Consider the following 13,395-nt stretch of genomic DNA (forward strand, 5'->3'; position numbering starts at 1 on the left):
CACGAGGATTTGAGGATCAGTTAATAAACATTGGTTTTGTCCTGTAATCACGTGATGCATTACTACAAAACAGTGGAGTAATTCTGTCTTTGGAAACTTTGAATCTATGGCTGGTGTTTCATTTATCAAAATATATGCATTCTGGCATTCCTTTCCCCCCCCCCCCCCAATATAACCCTGATTCACCTGCATTGAACACCTGGTCTGCACTATAACCACCTTCTTCAATGATTTTTAAAAGTTCTCCTGGGTATTTCCAGGCAGCTTCTACATCTGCTGATGCTGATTCTCCCTGTATTTTAAGATTATGCAAAGAAAACCGATTTTTAAAGTTTTCGAACCAACCCTTAATGGCACAAAATCTACGCTGAGAGCTTTCTTCTGAAGAATCTTGATCAAGTTCTTTTAAAATGTTTATGAACTTTGAGAGCTTTTTGTTTAATAAGATTTCCATCGAAAGGAATTTTCTTTTGAGTGCAATCTTCTATACAAATCATTAGAGATTTCTTCATTTTTTCCATTAGAATATCGCATACACAAGCAACGGACTTTGCACTTACCATTGACCCAGCAATAACACTTTCTCAGATTTTATGCTCATTTTGTTTGATTGTTTGAATTGTTGATTCATTTAAATTCAAAGTCCTTGCAACAACTCCTGGTTTTTCTGCATTTTTCAAGATTTTAATTTTTTCTTCAAGAGAAATGAATTTTCTTTTTAGTGTTGTTTTTTTCCCTTTCATTGTAGTTTTAGTAGCCATTACTGTGAAAATAAATTTTTTACATAAAAAAAGCATTGCATATTAATTATGTATGTAACTCACCAGAAAATAAGGTGCTCAGCTTGAAATTAACACACTTATGATTTTTAATGTGCTTTCCTCTCAACTTTTTCAACAATAATTTTCAACAACAACCATATAAAGTGTCTAATAGACACTTTATATGGTAAATTGACGTACATGCTTGCTAAAAGGTATTTCCTCTAATATAAATTCGCTACTTATAACTACATGGTGATATGGGCAGACATAAATTTAACGAAGATAAAATTTGATTTTTAAATCGCGCAGTGAAAAATTTATGAAAAGATAAAAGGTTACTAGAATTTGTAGACCTTGTTTTATTGAAACCGTGTTATATGAGGGTTACATGTAATATTAAGATATCCATTTCAACTATAGCTTCTGCAGCTGCCAATAAACTTGATGTGTGCTTTTTCGCACGAGGCACTACTTCAAAGCTACTAACTCTATACAAATCCCAAATCCACCCAACCATTGAATGTTGCTCCCATATTTGGGATGGTGCACCAAAATCTTCTCTAAGATTGCTTAGTTCTATCCAGAAAAAGACATTCCAGCTAATTAAAGATCCATGTCTCACAAGTCAGCTTTAGTCCATTTCTCACAGACATTCATTCATCTCATTCAGTTTTCTGCCTTGTGCCTCTTCTACAGATAGTTTCAGACAGTACTCTGCTGATTTGGCTACTGTTATTCCTCCACTTTTCTCCAAAATCATTAGGACAAGAACCACTGCTAACCAACACCCTTTTACAGTCCACCATCTTGAAACTCTACCTTCACTGCCTCCTCTTTCATTCCATCTACTTCTGTTCATTGGAAGTCTCTCTCCCAAAGAATGCAATGTTCAGCTGTTCAAACAAAATGTGAACAAATTCCAACTTTCTTCTTATCCTCTTGCCTACACACACACACACACACACACACACACACACAGCACTGGTGCTATAGGTCTTGTGGCCTGTTGTGTGGGTGTAATATTAAAAAAAAAAAAGATAGCATCATATGTATTGTCTCCCATGCCACTTCTCCTGTCATCCCACCTTCAGCAAGAAGGCAAACAAGAATATAATTTATCAACTAAAATTTACTTTTTAAACATGTCAAAAAAAAAAAAACTTGTTTTAGCTCTTTCTCATTCAGAAGCTATTAATAATATAGTATTAAACCATTTTCTTACTTGTATATGGAAATGTCTTCTACCATTGATTTGGCTCTCAGTATTTCCCAGTCTTTCTCACTGTGAGACTTCAAAAGTGAAACCAGTGTAAGTAGTGACCCTTTCTACCTATTCAAGCTAATATAACATCCAAACAGAGGTATGTTGCTTTGCATTATGAGATGCTATGGCAATTTAATTTGAATTCATCTGCCTCCATGTATGAGCAACTTGGCTGTGAAAAAACTTTACATGCATACTTTATTTACTTATGCTTAGATAAAGATAAACACAATAATATGATTTCTTTTCAAAATTTACTTTTAAGACCTTAATGTATTTAAGTATTAGATGTGTGTGTTGCATTGAGTAGGTGAATGAATCACCTGTATGGATGGCTAACTTCTGATTTATGCTTGATTTTTTTTCTTATGTCTTTAATATTTACCCATACAGATTTCTTCTGAGTGGTTGGCTGTCCTGTTCAGCAAATACCAAGGCAAACAAGAATATAATTTGTCAAGTAAAATTTACTTTTTAACCATGCAGAAAACTTGTTACAGCTCTTAGCCAGAAACTTTTAATAATATAGCATTCTGCTATTTTCTTACTTATAGATGGGAAATGGCTTCTGCCATTGATTTGATTCTCAGTATTTCCCTTACTTATTTAATTGTAGTGGATACCTTGTTTAGAAGAGTGAAGGTAACTTTTGTGCTACATTGTTTCAATCTAGACTATTCTGTTAGTCATGTTTTTATGTGAAACAAGAAAAAAAAATGAAAGGAATGTAAGGAAAAACATAACTATGCAGCAAGCTTCTGTAGTTTTCATAACTTCATCTTCACATATAATTGAAAGAAAACAGCATAGTGAAATAATTCAACACACAGGCTTGATAGTTCCATTTATTATATCTCTGTCAAAGAGACATCATCTGGGGTACAAAAGATATGTAAACAAAATCAGCTAACACCTTTTATTCCCCTATAAGGAGTAGGTGAGGCTATTTAGCATTATCTAACTTTTTGGATATTTAGTGGCACTACCCAGGAGGTGAAAGTCACTCAATATTGTGTCACAGGGTCCGTTTTAGAACCATTATTATTTAGTTTGTAATATGAATGATACTGGGATGGGTTTAACTGGTGACATACAACTGTTTGTTAATGATGCAAAATTGGGGAGAGTGATGAGCAATCAAGCAGATGTTGTAGCCTTGCAGAAGAACTTGTATAGATTGAGTGGGCAACAGTATGGACCTGTCAGTTCAGTGTTGCAAAATGTAAGGTTTTGAAATTTGGTAGACAGCAATGGGATGCAAAGTACATTGCACAAGCTATGAAGTCATGCAGAGGACCTTAATATGCAGAATTAGATGTTCTAGTTTCATTGTATAAATCCTTGATCAAGCCTCATATGGATTATTGTGCACAGATTTGGTCCTCTGGTTTTTCATGGTGATGAGGATATATTGGAAAGTGTCTAGAGAAGACTATGTAACTGGTCTTTGGGATGTGGTTTATGAGGACAGATTGAGAGAATGCAGTTTGCAAACCCTTGTGAATTGGAGGAAGAAAGGGATATGATTGAGACACTTAAGTTTGTAATGGGTTGTTACCAGGTTAATGTGGAAGAAATTTTTCATAGAAGTGGATAGAACAAGGGGGACATCCCTGGAAGCCATATAAGGAGAGCTTGAGCAGGAGCATAAGGAACAGATTCTTTGTATGGTGAGTGGTTGGAGTAGAATGCACTGCCTGACATTGTAGTGAATGCAGATACATTGAATGAGTTTATAGTATTTTTAATGAGCTTTGTGTGTAACTGTATGCTTCCTGTGGTGAGTCTTTGATTCCATGAAGGTCTGGTATTAATAATAATAATGTTCTGTATGTTCAACATACATAACGTTAATAAAAATACATAACATAGTATTTTTAGTATCTTCTGAGTCTCCATGGTGTCTGAAGACTCGTAGCAGGAGGTCAAATGTTCACAGTAACCTTGTTATGAAGGCATTCAACTTAAGCACTCGCCGACAATGCATTCCATTTGTTCACCACTTTCCATGCAAAAAAAACTATTTTCAATTCCTTACTTGTGTGATCTCTGTGTACAGTTTTCAAGGATGACTTCTCATTCTCCCAATCACCCTGTGCAATAATTCTCCTGTATCTATCTGATATATATGATATCCCATTAACAGACAAAGCACTAACAACTGACTCTGGCAATCCATTCCATTCATTCACAACTCTCCAAGTGAAAAATCTAGTTCTCACATCCCTACTAACCACACATTTTTACTCAACTTCCATGGGTGACCTCTTGTTTTATCCCCTCTATCCAAGTGCTGAAACATTTCCCATGCATCAATCCTGAAAAACTCTTTAAGTAACTTAAATGTTTCTATCATATCTCCTGTTTTTCACCTATCAACCAACTTCTGCAGTATGCACACACCCACACACATGCAATCTATCCTTATAGGGAATATTCCACAGATCACTCACCATCTTAGTTGTTTGTCTATGGATCCTCTCTGCAACTTCCCCATCCCTAAGAAACCCAGGAAACCAGACCCAAGTGCAGTAATCCAGATGTGGATTCATGAAGGCCTTATAAAGTGGAATAACAACTTCCATATCTCTACTTGTTAGTGAGTTCTTCAATAGCCAAGTAATCTTATGTGAGCTACCTTAGCAATATGTCCTCTAAACTTCAATTCTATCTACTACCATTCCTAAATTTCCAGCTTCATCTCTTTCCTTGAGTACAGTTCCATCAATGTGGTACATAGCTTATAATCTCTTTATCCTAAAATGCATAACTTTACATTTTGCCACGTTAAACTGTTACTCATTACCTTTTGCCCATACTAACAGCCTATTTAAGTCATCATGCAAACTCTCCACATTGCTTTGATTCACTCGTGTGCTATCTACCTAATTTTGCATCATCAGAAAGCAACTGAATATTTCCTTTTAGGTTATTTTCATTATCATTTATATATAAATTAAACAGTGGTCCTAGCAGTGAATCTTGCAGCACACCACCAGTCATCTGTTTTTGCCTCAATTCTGCCCCTTTGTATACCACTTTTTGATATCTGTCCAGCAGCCACCCTCTTATCCACTTAACCAGTGTCATATCCGTCCCCATTTCTTCTAATTTGCATAACAGAGTTCCATGTGGTATTCTGCAAAATCACACTGTGCCATTTCCTTTATCCAACTCAACTGTTACTCTATTATAAAAAGTTAGTAAATTACTAAGGTATGACTCGCCCTTCACAAAGCCTTGTAGACCCTCGTACAGTATCATACTTTTATCTACCCATTCTTGAATTCTCTGTTTTACCAATTTTTCTAGTACTTTCCACCACTCCTCACATACTGATTGGTCTATAATTTGCTACTGCAGTCTTAAAATATCTCTTATGTAAGGGAATTATTTTTGCCCTCTTTCCATTCCATGGAACTCTTCTTAAATTAAAGAACCTGATCAGAGGCATTGCCAGTTCCCTTGCACATTCTCTCAAATCAAGAAAAGTTTATGGTTAGCAAGGGTGTAAGGACTTGATTTTTCACTTGGAGAGTGATGAATGAATAAAATGGGTTGCCAGAGTCAGTTGTTAGTGCTTTGTCTGTTAATGGGTTTAAGGAGTGGTATGATAGATGGCGTGGTTAGTTTGGGTCTACTGTGACGAGTCTTTGGACTCCATGGAGATGCCTGTACAATAATAATAATAATAATTTCCAGGGATGACCACTTGTTATGCCAGCAAGTGCTGAAATATTTCTTTTGCATTAAATAGTCTTCAAAAATCAATTCAAAATAAGTTTTAGTTTTCAAAAAAAAAAAAAAAAACAGCAGCCCTAGATGCAATTTATTAACCAGCAATAAAATCTTGCAAAATATCTTCTATATTAAGCTTATAATAACAGCCCAGTGGAATGTCCACATTCAAAAGAATTGAAAGTATTTTAGTGAATTCCCTTTATAAAGGCATTGTATCTCTGCATTTGTTTATTCATAATGAATGAGATTGTTGTAATGGGTTTGCTATAATGGGGGTCATCCATAGAAACTCTGCTTTATCTCTCAGCAGTGTAGAATCCAAAAACAGGTAAATAGATTTCTAAATTTTATATTAAATACGACTAACAATTTAAATAATTTTCAAATGATTATTAAATCATTAAATTCCTGATATGTACATGTGCTGGATGCTATATTACTATTACCTGATTAAGTTTAAATTATTATTCAATTCCTAGGTGATTATATCACCTTAGATTACTTATTTCATATTCTGGTATGGTAACAGTGCCAGATTCCTTTTCATTATCTTCATTTTTAATGTGGTTCTGCCATTGATACTTGTATTTGTGGTCTCTAGTCTTCGTTTAACTATTTTATTTCTAATCCACCTCTCAGATCCATAAGTTAGAACTGGTTTGAAACATTTGTATATGGCCTAGTTCAATGTTTTGACTCATTTCTGTTATTCCATATAAGTATTAAATTGACTCTTCACCATACCTCTTTTGCATAGTCTCTTGTCTATGTCCATATTTAACATGCCATATAAAATTGTGCCTAAATATTTAGCTGAAATAGTTAAAGGTTTATAGAATTGACACTGAAGACTTTTTTTCAGTTCATGTCAGGAAGGAAGAGAACAAGGGATCACCATGGAAATTCTGTAACATAACAATGTGGGTATCATGGGTGTTGGGACAAGATTATTTTCTTGAACAGTGGTGAATGGGTTGCCAGATGTAGTTGCAAGTGCTTAGTCATTGAATGAGTTTAAAGAGAGGTATAAGTTTTGTGTGAATAATGGATCTCTCATGATTAGTCTTCTGATTCCATGGAGATGACTATATAATATTAATAATAATAATGATTGCTACAGTACTGAGAAGTATGTCATGAATAGCAGAGATAGTGGTGATTCCATTGTCTAAAGTCATGATCAGTTGACATCCGGATTATTATGCTCAGATCTCTGGTCATCAATATTTGAAGGGGATAAATTAACCTTGCAGAGGCGAATAATTAATATCAGAACTGTGCAGTGTTAATTATGATGATAGACAAAGGATATGTGGATGCTTGGTTTGATGGACAGAAGACCAAAGAGATATGACTGAGATATTTAAACAGTTGACAGTTGAGAGGCAGTATTTTCACTATATTATTTAAGGCAATTACAACGTACTAGGATATACATTAAAATAAATTTTAATATATTTCTATATTTCGGCAACGTCACGTTACCATTTTCAAGAACCTAAATACAAGACACATGCACAGGCACAACAAAACAATGTGAGGAAGAAGTATGAAGCTATTATTTCTCTTAAAGTCCTGATGGTGTCCCTCTAGGCAGGCAATGTTGGCATTCTTGGACGATTGGGCTGAAGGTCTTCTGATGTAGGTTTCTCAAATTTGAGGAAGTCTCATGCAGCCAAATTTGTTGAGGTTTGGATCGTTTCTTAGGGCTGAAGCTGATTCTATGAAAAGCCTTTCATATCTGTATTTGCTACAGTGTATTATCCTGGCTTTCTTCCACTGTATTCTATGGCAGGTATCCAGCGCATGGTCAGCAAGACCAGAGTGGCTGTATTGGTGAAACCGGATGTAGTCCTTGTGTTCTGAAATTCTGATATTTGCTGTCCTGCCTATTTGGCCAAAGTAGGACAGCTTACAGCTGCAAGGGACCTGGTATACACCAGGTAGGTCTAGGGCGGAGGTCTTTAGTTGAGCAGATAAGGGATGCCAATTTTTTATATGGTTTGTAACAAGAAGTTATGTTTTTTTTAGGATTTTTGTGATTTTTTCCAAGGTGCCTCAGATATAGGGTATGGTGATGGATTTAGAGTAATCCTTGTTGTGAGGGGAAGGGGGGAGGTTACTGGTTTCAATATTTTTTGGGGGGGTAGCCATTGGCTGAGAAAGTGTTGAGAATGTGGTTTAGTTCTGTGGTTAGGGCATTGTCATTCGAGCAGATAAGTTTAGCCCTGTTGTGTAGTGTCTTAATGACTCCATATTGTTGTGAGGGTGTTGGGGGGGGGATTGTTGATGAATGTATCTGCCTGTATGGTTTTTTATATACTGAGAAAACCAAGGTTCCATCAGGCTGGCGGGTGACTAGTGTGTCTAAGAAAGGAATGCAGTTGTTTTTTTCTTCTTCCAGGGTGAATATGTTTCTGGGGTGTTGGTTGTTTAAGTGTGTTAAGAAGGAGAGGATGCATCGGAGCCATGTGGCTAAATCGCAAATACATCATCTACATAGCGAAGCCAAATGGTTGGTTTTTGTGGGGCAGAGTTTAAGGCTTTCTCTTCAAAAGTCTCCATATAAAAGTTGGCCAAGGGTGGGGAGAGTGGAGAACCCATGGCTGTCCCCTCTATTTGTTTGTAGAATTTTCCTTGCCAAACAAAATAGCCCGAGTTCATTGTGAACTGAAATAGGGCTGTGATATCGGGAGGAAATTTAGCTTGGATTAGCTCTAAGGATTCTTTGAGTGGGACATTTGTGAATAAGGAGGAGACATCAAAACTGACCATTATGTCAGTGTGTTTGAGTGTAAGGTTTTCTATGCTGGCTTTGAAGTGGGCTGAGTTTTTTATGTATGAAGGTGTGTTGCCAGTATAGTGTGAGAGCTTTGGCCAAATGTTTAGCTAGTTTGTATGTGGGGGAATCAATGCCATCTACTATGGGACGTAATGGCACATTTTCCTTGTGAATTTTTAGGAGTCCATAAATATGGGGGGTATGGAGTTATATGGTTTTAATTTGTTGGTGATTTCCACAGTACTATACTGGCAACTACACTCTCACACTATACTGGCAACACCGTAGCAAATACAGATATGAAAGGCTTTTCATAGAATCAGCTTCAGCCCTAAGAAACGATCCAAACCTCAACAAATTTGGCTGCATGAGACTTCCTCAAATTTGGGAAACCTACATCAGAAGACCTTCAGCCCAATCACCCAAAAATACCAAAATTGCCTGCTAGAGGGCACCATCAGGACTTTAGGAGAAATAATAGCTTCATACTTCTTCCTCACTTATTGTTTTGTTGTGCCTACGTGCACATGTCTTGTACTTAAGTTCTTGAAAATGGCAACGTGACGTTGCCGAAATATAGAAATATATTAAAATTTATTTTAATGTATATCCTAGTACGTTGTAATTTCCTTAAATAATATAGTGAAAATGCATAACCAACGTCTAAGCCTTTCCACAAGAATTGAGAGGCAGTAGTAGCACCATTGACATTGTGAATGGAAGTTATGTGGAGTAGCTTTTTTTTGTTGTTATTATGTGCGGGGGGGGGGGGGTCAGGCCATGGAATGCATTGCCTTGAAGGATGATAAGAGTATGAACAGTAAATGAGTTTAAGGAAGTATATAATACCATGTAAATTAAATATGCCAAGAAATTATATTCTTGGTTTTATCCTTTGTTCAAGTGTAATCAAACATAGTTTGTGTATGAAGTATCTTCACAACTGGGCTACTTGTATATAGAGGCTAATGACTTCACTTCAATTGCCTTAGTATCCAATGCAAAGCACACACACTCCCTTTCATACATGTATAATGCTATGCACTTTGTGGAAGGCCCACTATCTAGACCAGTTTCAACCTTTATTCGAGGTATGTTTAAGTGTAGGGATACATCTCCAACAACTCTTAATGATCTCCAAGATCACTCTAAATCTCACTGAGTGACCCTAAAGAATCACTAATTACTCCTGCTCTGAATCACTCCAGGACAGGAAACTCTGTGGTGGTGGTTCCACCCAGTGACAGTCAAAAACCATCAAAAAGAACCTTCCTACTCCCAAGGAAGTAAGCAAACCCAATGATGAGCATTAATAAATGTCATCAGTGGGAGTCAGATGCAGAAGAGATACCTAAGTTGAAGTAATGTAGAAATCATATTTCGATATACAAGTGTTGAAAAGGTACTCTTATTGTTAACTCTTAGCGATCTCCAAGATCTCCAAAAAGTAACTCTTAGTGATCTCCAAGATCACTCTAAATCTCACTGAGTGATCCTAAAGAATCACTAATTACTCCTGACCTGAATCACTCCAGGACAGGAAACTCTGTGGTGTTTCCACCCAGTGACAGTCAAAAACCATCAAAAAGAACCTTCCTACTCCCAAGGAAGTAAGCAAACCCAATGATGAGCATTAATAAATGTCATCAGTGGAAGTCAGATGCAGAAGAGATACCTAAGTTGAAGTAATGTAGAAATCATATTTTGATATACAAGTGTTGAAAAGGTACTCTTATCAGAAATAGATATTGAAAGTATTTTTTTCCCACTTAGTTCTGCTATAAATTAAAGACATAAAGAAATTATATTCTTCTTTTAATCCTTTGTCCAAGTGTAAGCAAACATAGTTGCATGTGAAGTATCTTTACAACTGAGCTACTTGTATATGGAGGCTATAATGCCATCACATCAATTACATTACGGGATATTAAGATGGCTTCCCATGATGAGTCTTGTGACTCCATGGAGATCCTGAATAGTAAGAATATCAGGAAGGTGGCCAAATGTTCTGGAGACTTGAAAAAGTTTAGAAATGGAGGAAAGTTTATCTTTGAAAAGGAATTGATGATGATAAAAATAACAAAAAAAAAAATAATAGTAATAAATAACTGAAGATATAAATGTTTGGGTTATTGCTTTGAGAAATTGTTAAATGACACAAGTCACAGAACACTGATAGAAAATATTCAGAAGGAATGCAATTAGGAGTACATATCAGTACTTGATAAAGTGGGGGGGGGGGGAACTAGCAGAAACCTAAGAAGTGAGAAAAGCATCAGAAGTAGATAATATTTGATCAGAAATGCTCAAATATGGAGATTGACAGTGGTTATACTTCATAATTCAGAAATTGAATTCATATGTTTGGAGCAGAGCGTACTATCCATTTATAAAAAGGGAAATTAAATTGAATGTGAGAAATGCAGCAGAATTTATCTACTGATTATTCCAGCATACTTAAAAAGAAGCTAAGAAAATTGCAAAAATAAAACTTGGAGAATAACAAGCTAGTTTAGGCCAGATGAGTTACTCTCAGGATCAGATTTTAACTTTAAGACAAATAGTTAAGAAAGTGAGGGAATATAACAGGGATGTGTATTTTAGTTTTGTAAATCTGGAAAAGACTTTTTTCCATATTTACAAAACACTGTATATCCAGATTGTATATACAGTGTATATTCTGTTTTCATATAGAATCAGATGCAGGAGTGCCCATTATCTGTATTGTTATTTAACATCTGTCAATAACATTACAAAGGAAAATGGCATCAAACTGAATGTCAAAATTGCATTGTTCTCTATACTTTATGTAAATAAATCCAGTACAAGTTTCCAGGTTCCCTTAAATAGATTTGAATAACCAAGAAACAAGTAAACAATATTGCAGTAACAAAAATTTTGTATGAAAAACAGCAGTGAAAAGAAGGAACACTGAAAACATCTCAATGAAGAATCCTGACTGGAGCTGTAGAAAAGTAAAGCATTTCAGCTATTTTAGATAGTGTTTAGTGAAGATGGCAATTATGGTATTAGACAGTATGAATAGAGCAATTTTTTCTCTTATTCCATATAAATTAATTCAACTAAATAAATTTATGTGAAATAAAAGAAAATAATTAATCAACACTTAATTAGTTGTATACGTAACCGATTTTAACTTATGTATCTGAGAAGCTCATTATGAATAAAACAGTAAAACAGTTCTGAAATAGCAGACTATAATCTGCTATTATAATTTAGTAATTCAGATATATTTGATGTTAACAGTAAGATGATACTATATTCATATTTTTAATGAACGTCATATTTCACTTGTGTCAGTGTATTTGAAAGTGCCTAAAATGTACTGCTTTCTTTTTTGTAGGTGGCAAACCAAGAACAGTGTAATTCTAGAAGAAGAACACCCAAGTATTAGTAGCAGTATCTTAAACAATTTCTGTGATATTTGTCTCAAAATTTAGAGTCACATATTTTAGTGAGAGAGTGACTAGGAAAGTGCCTTGCTAGATAGTAATGCAGCTTGCTCAGTTTTTCTTTTATGACTAAAAAGTGCCTTTTAAAATGGAGGAGGTGGTCTTTACTTGTTTAGTTTCATACTCCAAACATATGCAGGTTGTAATCTTGATATTTAAACCATTCCTGCCCAGTATGAATTACTGAGAAAGTTTTACATATTTGCATTTTTAAGTATATAAAGAAGTTTTTCCCTTTGTACTGTTTATAAAGTTTTAATGTTAAATTTTTTTTAATCACTAGATATGCATGTTAAAATTTTTTATAATTTTTTTTCTTTCTAAATTTGCATATTCTGGAAGATGTACCTGATATTTTGTTAAAACAATGTCATAAGTGCCTAAACAGATAAAAAAAATAAATAAATAAATAAATAAATAAATTGGTTAATGATATTGGTATGTTATATTTGTATGTAACAATGCTGTGTTAAGTTTATTATCACCAATCTTTTTTTTTTTTTTTTTTTCATATGAGTAACTCTGTATTCTTTTCTTCAACATGCCAAAATGAATGTTACATGTTACTTTTGAATATTATCACTCAAACTCCATCACTATATTTTTACTTTTTCATGAAGTGAAAACAGTCGACTACGTTAAGTATTTAATTTAGCATTAATGTACGGGTGCTTAAGGGTCAAAGCTGTATAAATGAGAGGAGACTTCCACATAGCCTTTAAAGGAATGCTGAGAACTGAACCAGGAATTCTGACCTAATGTCCACTCCTCACCTTCTCATGGTGCACCATGTTAGGTATCTACCTGGATACTGAACGAACAAGGATGGGCTGGCAATTTGGGATTTAGCCAACCAAATTGTATTCTTATTGGTTTAAACCACAAATAAAATGATGGTGCAACATGAGAGAGAATTTCATGCTGGCTGGGGCATCACCGGTTAAACAAGGCCCCCCATTGTTTTCACCAGGGAACTAGGATGGACAGCAAAAAGTCAACTACTGAAACACACACCCCAACTGAACATCAAAAGAGATCAAGATCGGTACTATCAACATAAGAAGCCTTAATTTCAAAGAAATGAAGATAGCTGAGGAAGTGAATAACTACCAGATCGGCATAATAGGGGTGACTGAAACAAAAAAAGACAAAAACTGGTGAGATCTTTCTGAGCAATAAATGCAAAATATTCAGGCAATAACAGTCAGGGAAAAGGAGTAGCTATAGTATTCAACACTAAATATGAGGCTAATTTTGAATGGCAGGCAATACCAAGTAGAGTGATAAGTGATGACTTATGTCCTCTAAGAGTGGAGGCTTTGGAAGGAAGTGAGACAAATGATTTTGAGAGCATATGGTGTGAGGTAGAGG

General features: G+C 35.3%; 1 protein-coding gene across 2 annotated transcripts in view; it reads left to right on the forward strand.

The window, feature by feature from the left end:
* LOC150106788 (receptor expression-enhancing protein 1-like) overlaps positions 1-12,457 on the forward strand; it is a 171,109-nt gene extending 158,652 nt beyond the window's left edge. For both annotated transcript variants that reach the window (XM_090392700.1, XM_090392701.1), the window contains one exon: positions 11,916-12,457. In XM_090392700.1, coding sequence (XP_090248826.1) covers positions 11,916-11,966 — 51 coding nt within the window. In that variant the 3' untranslated portion in view covers positions 11,967-12,457. The remainder of the gene's footprint in view (positions 1-11,915) is intronic.
* The last annotated feature ends 938 nt before the right edge of the window (positions 12,458-13,395 follow it).

The sequence above is a fragment of the Typopeltis vanoorti genome, chromosome 5, assembly GCF_054136105.1.
Source record: "Typopeltis vanoorti isolate ZY-2024b chromosome 5, IOZ_Tvanoo_1.0, whole genome shotgun sequence".
Lineage (NCBI taxonomy): Eukaryota > Metazoa > Arthropoda > Arachnida > Uropygi > Thelyphonidae > Typopeltis > Typopeltis vanoorti.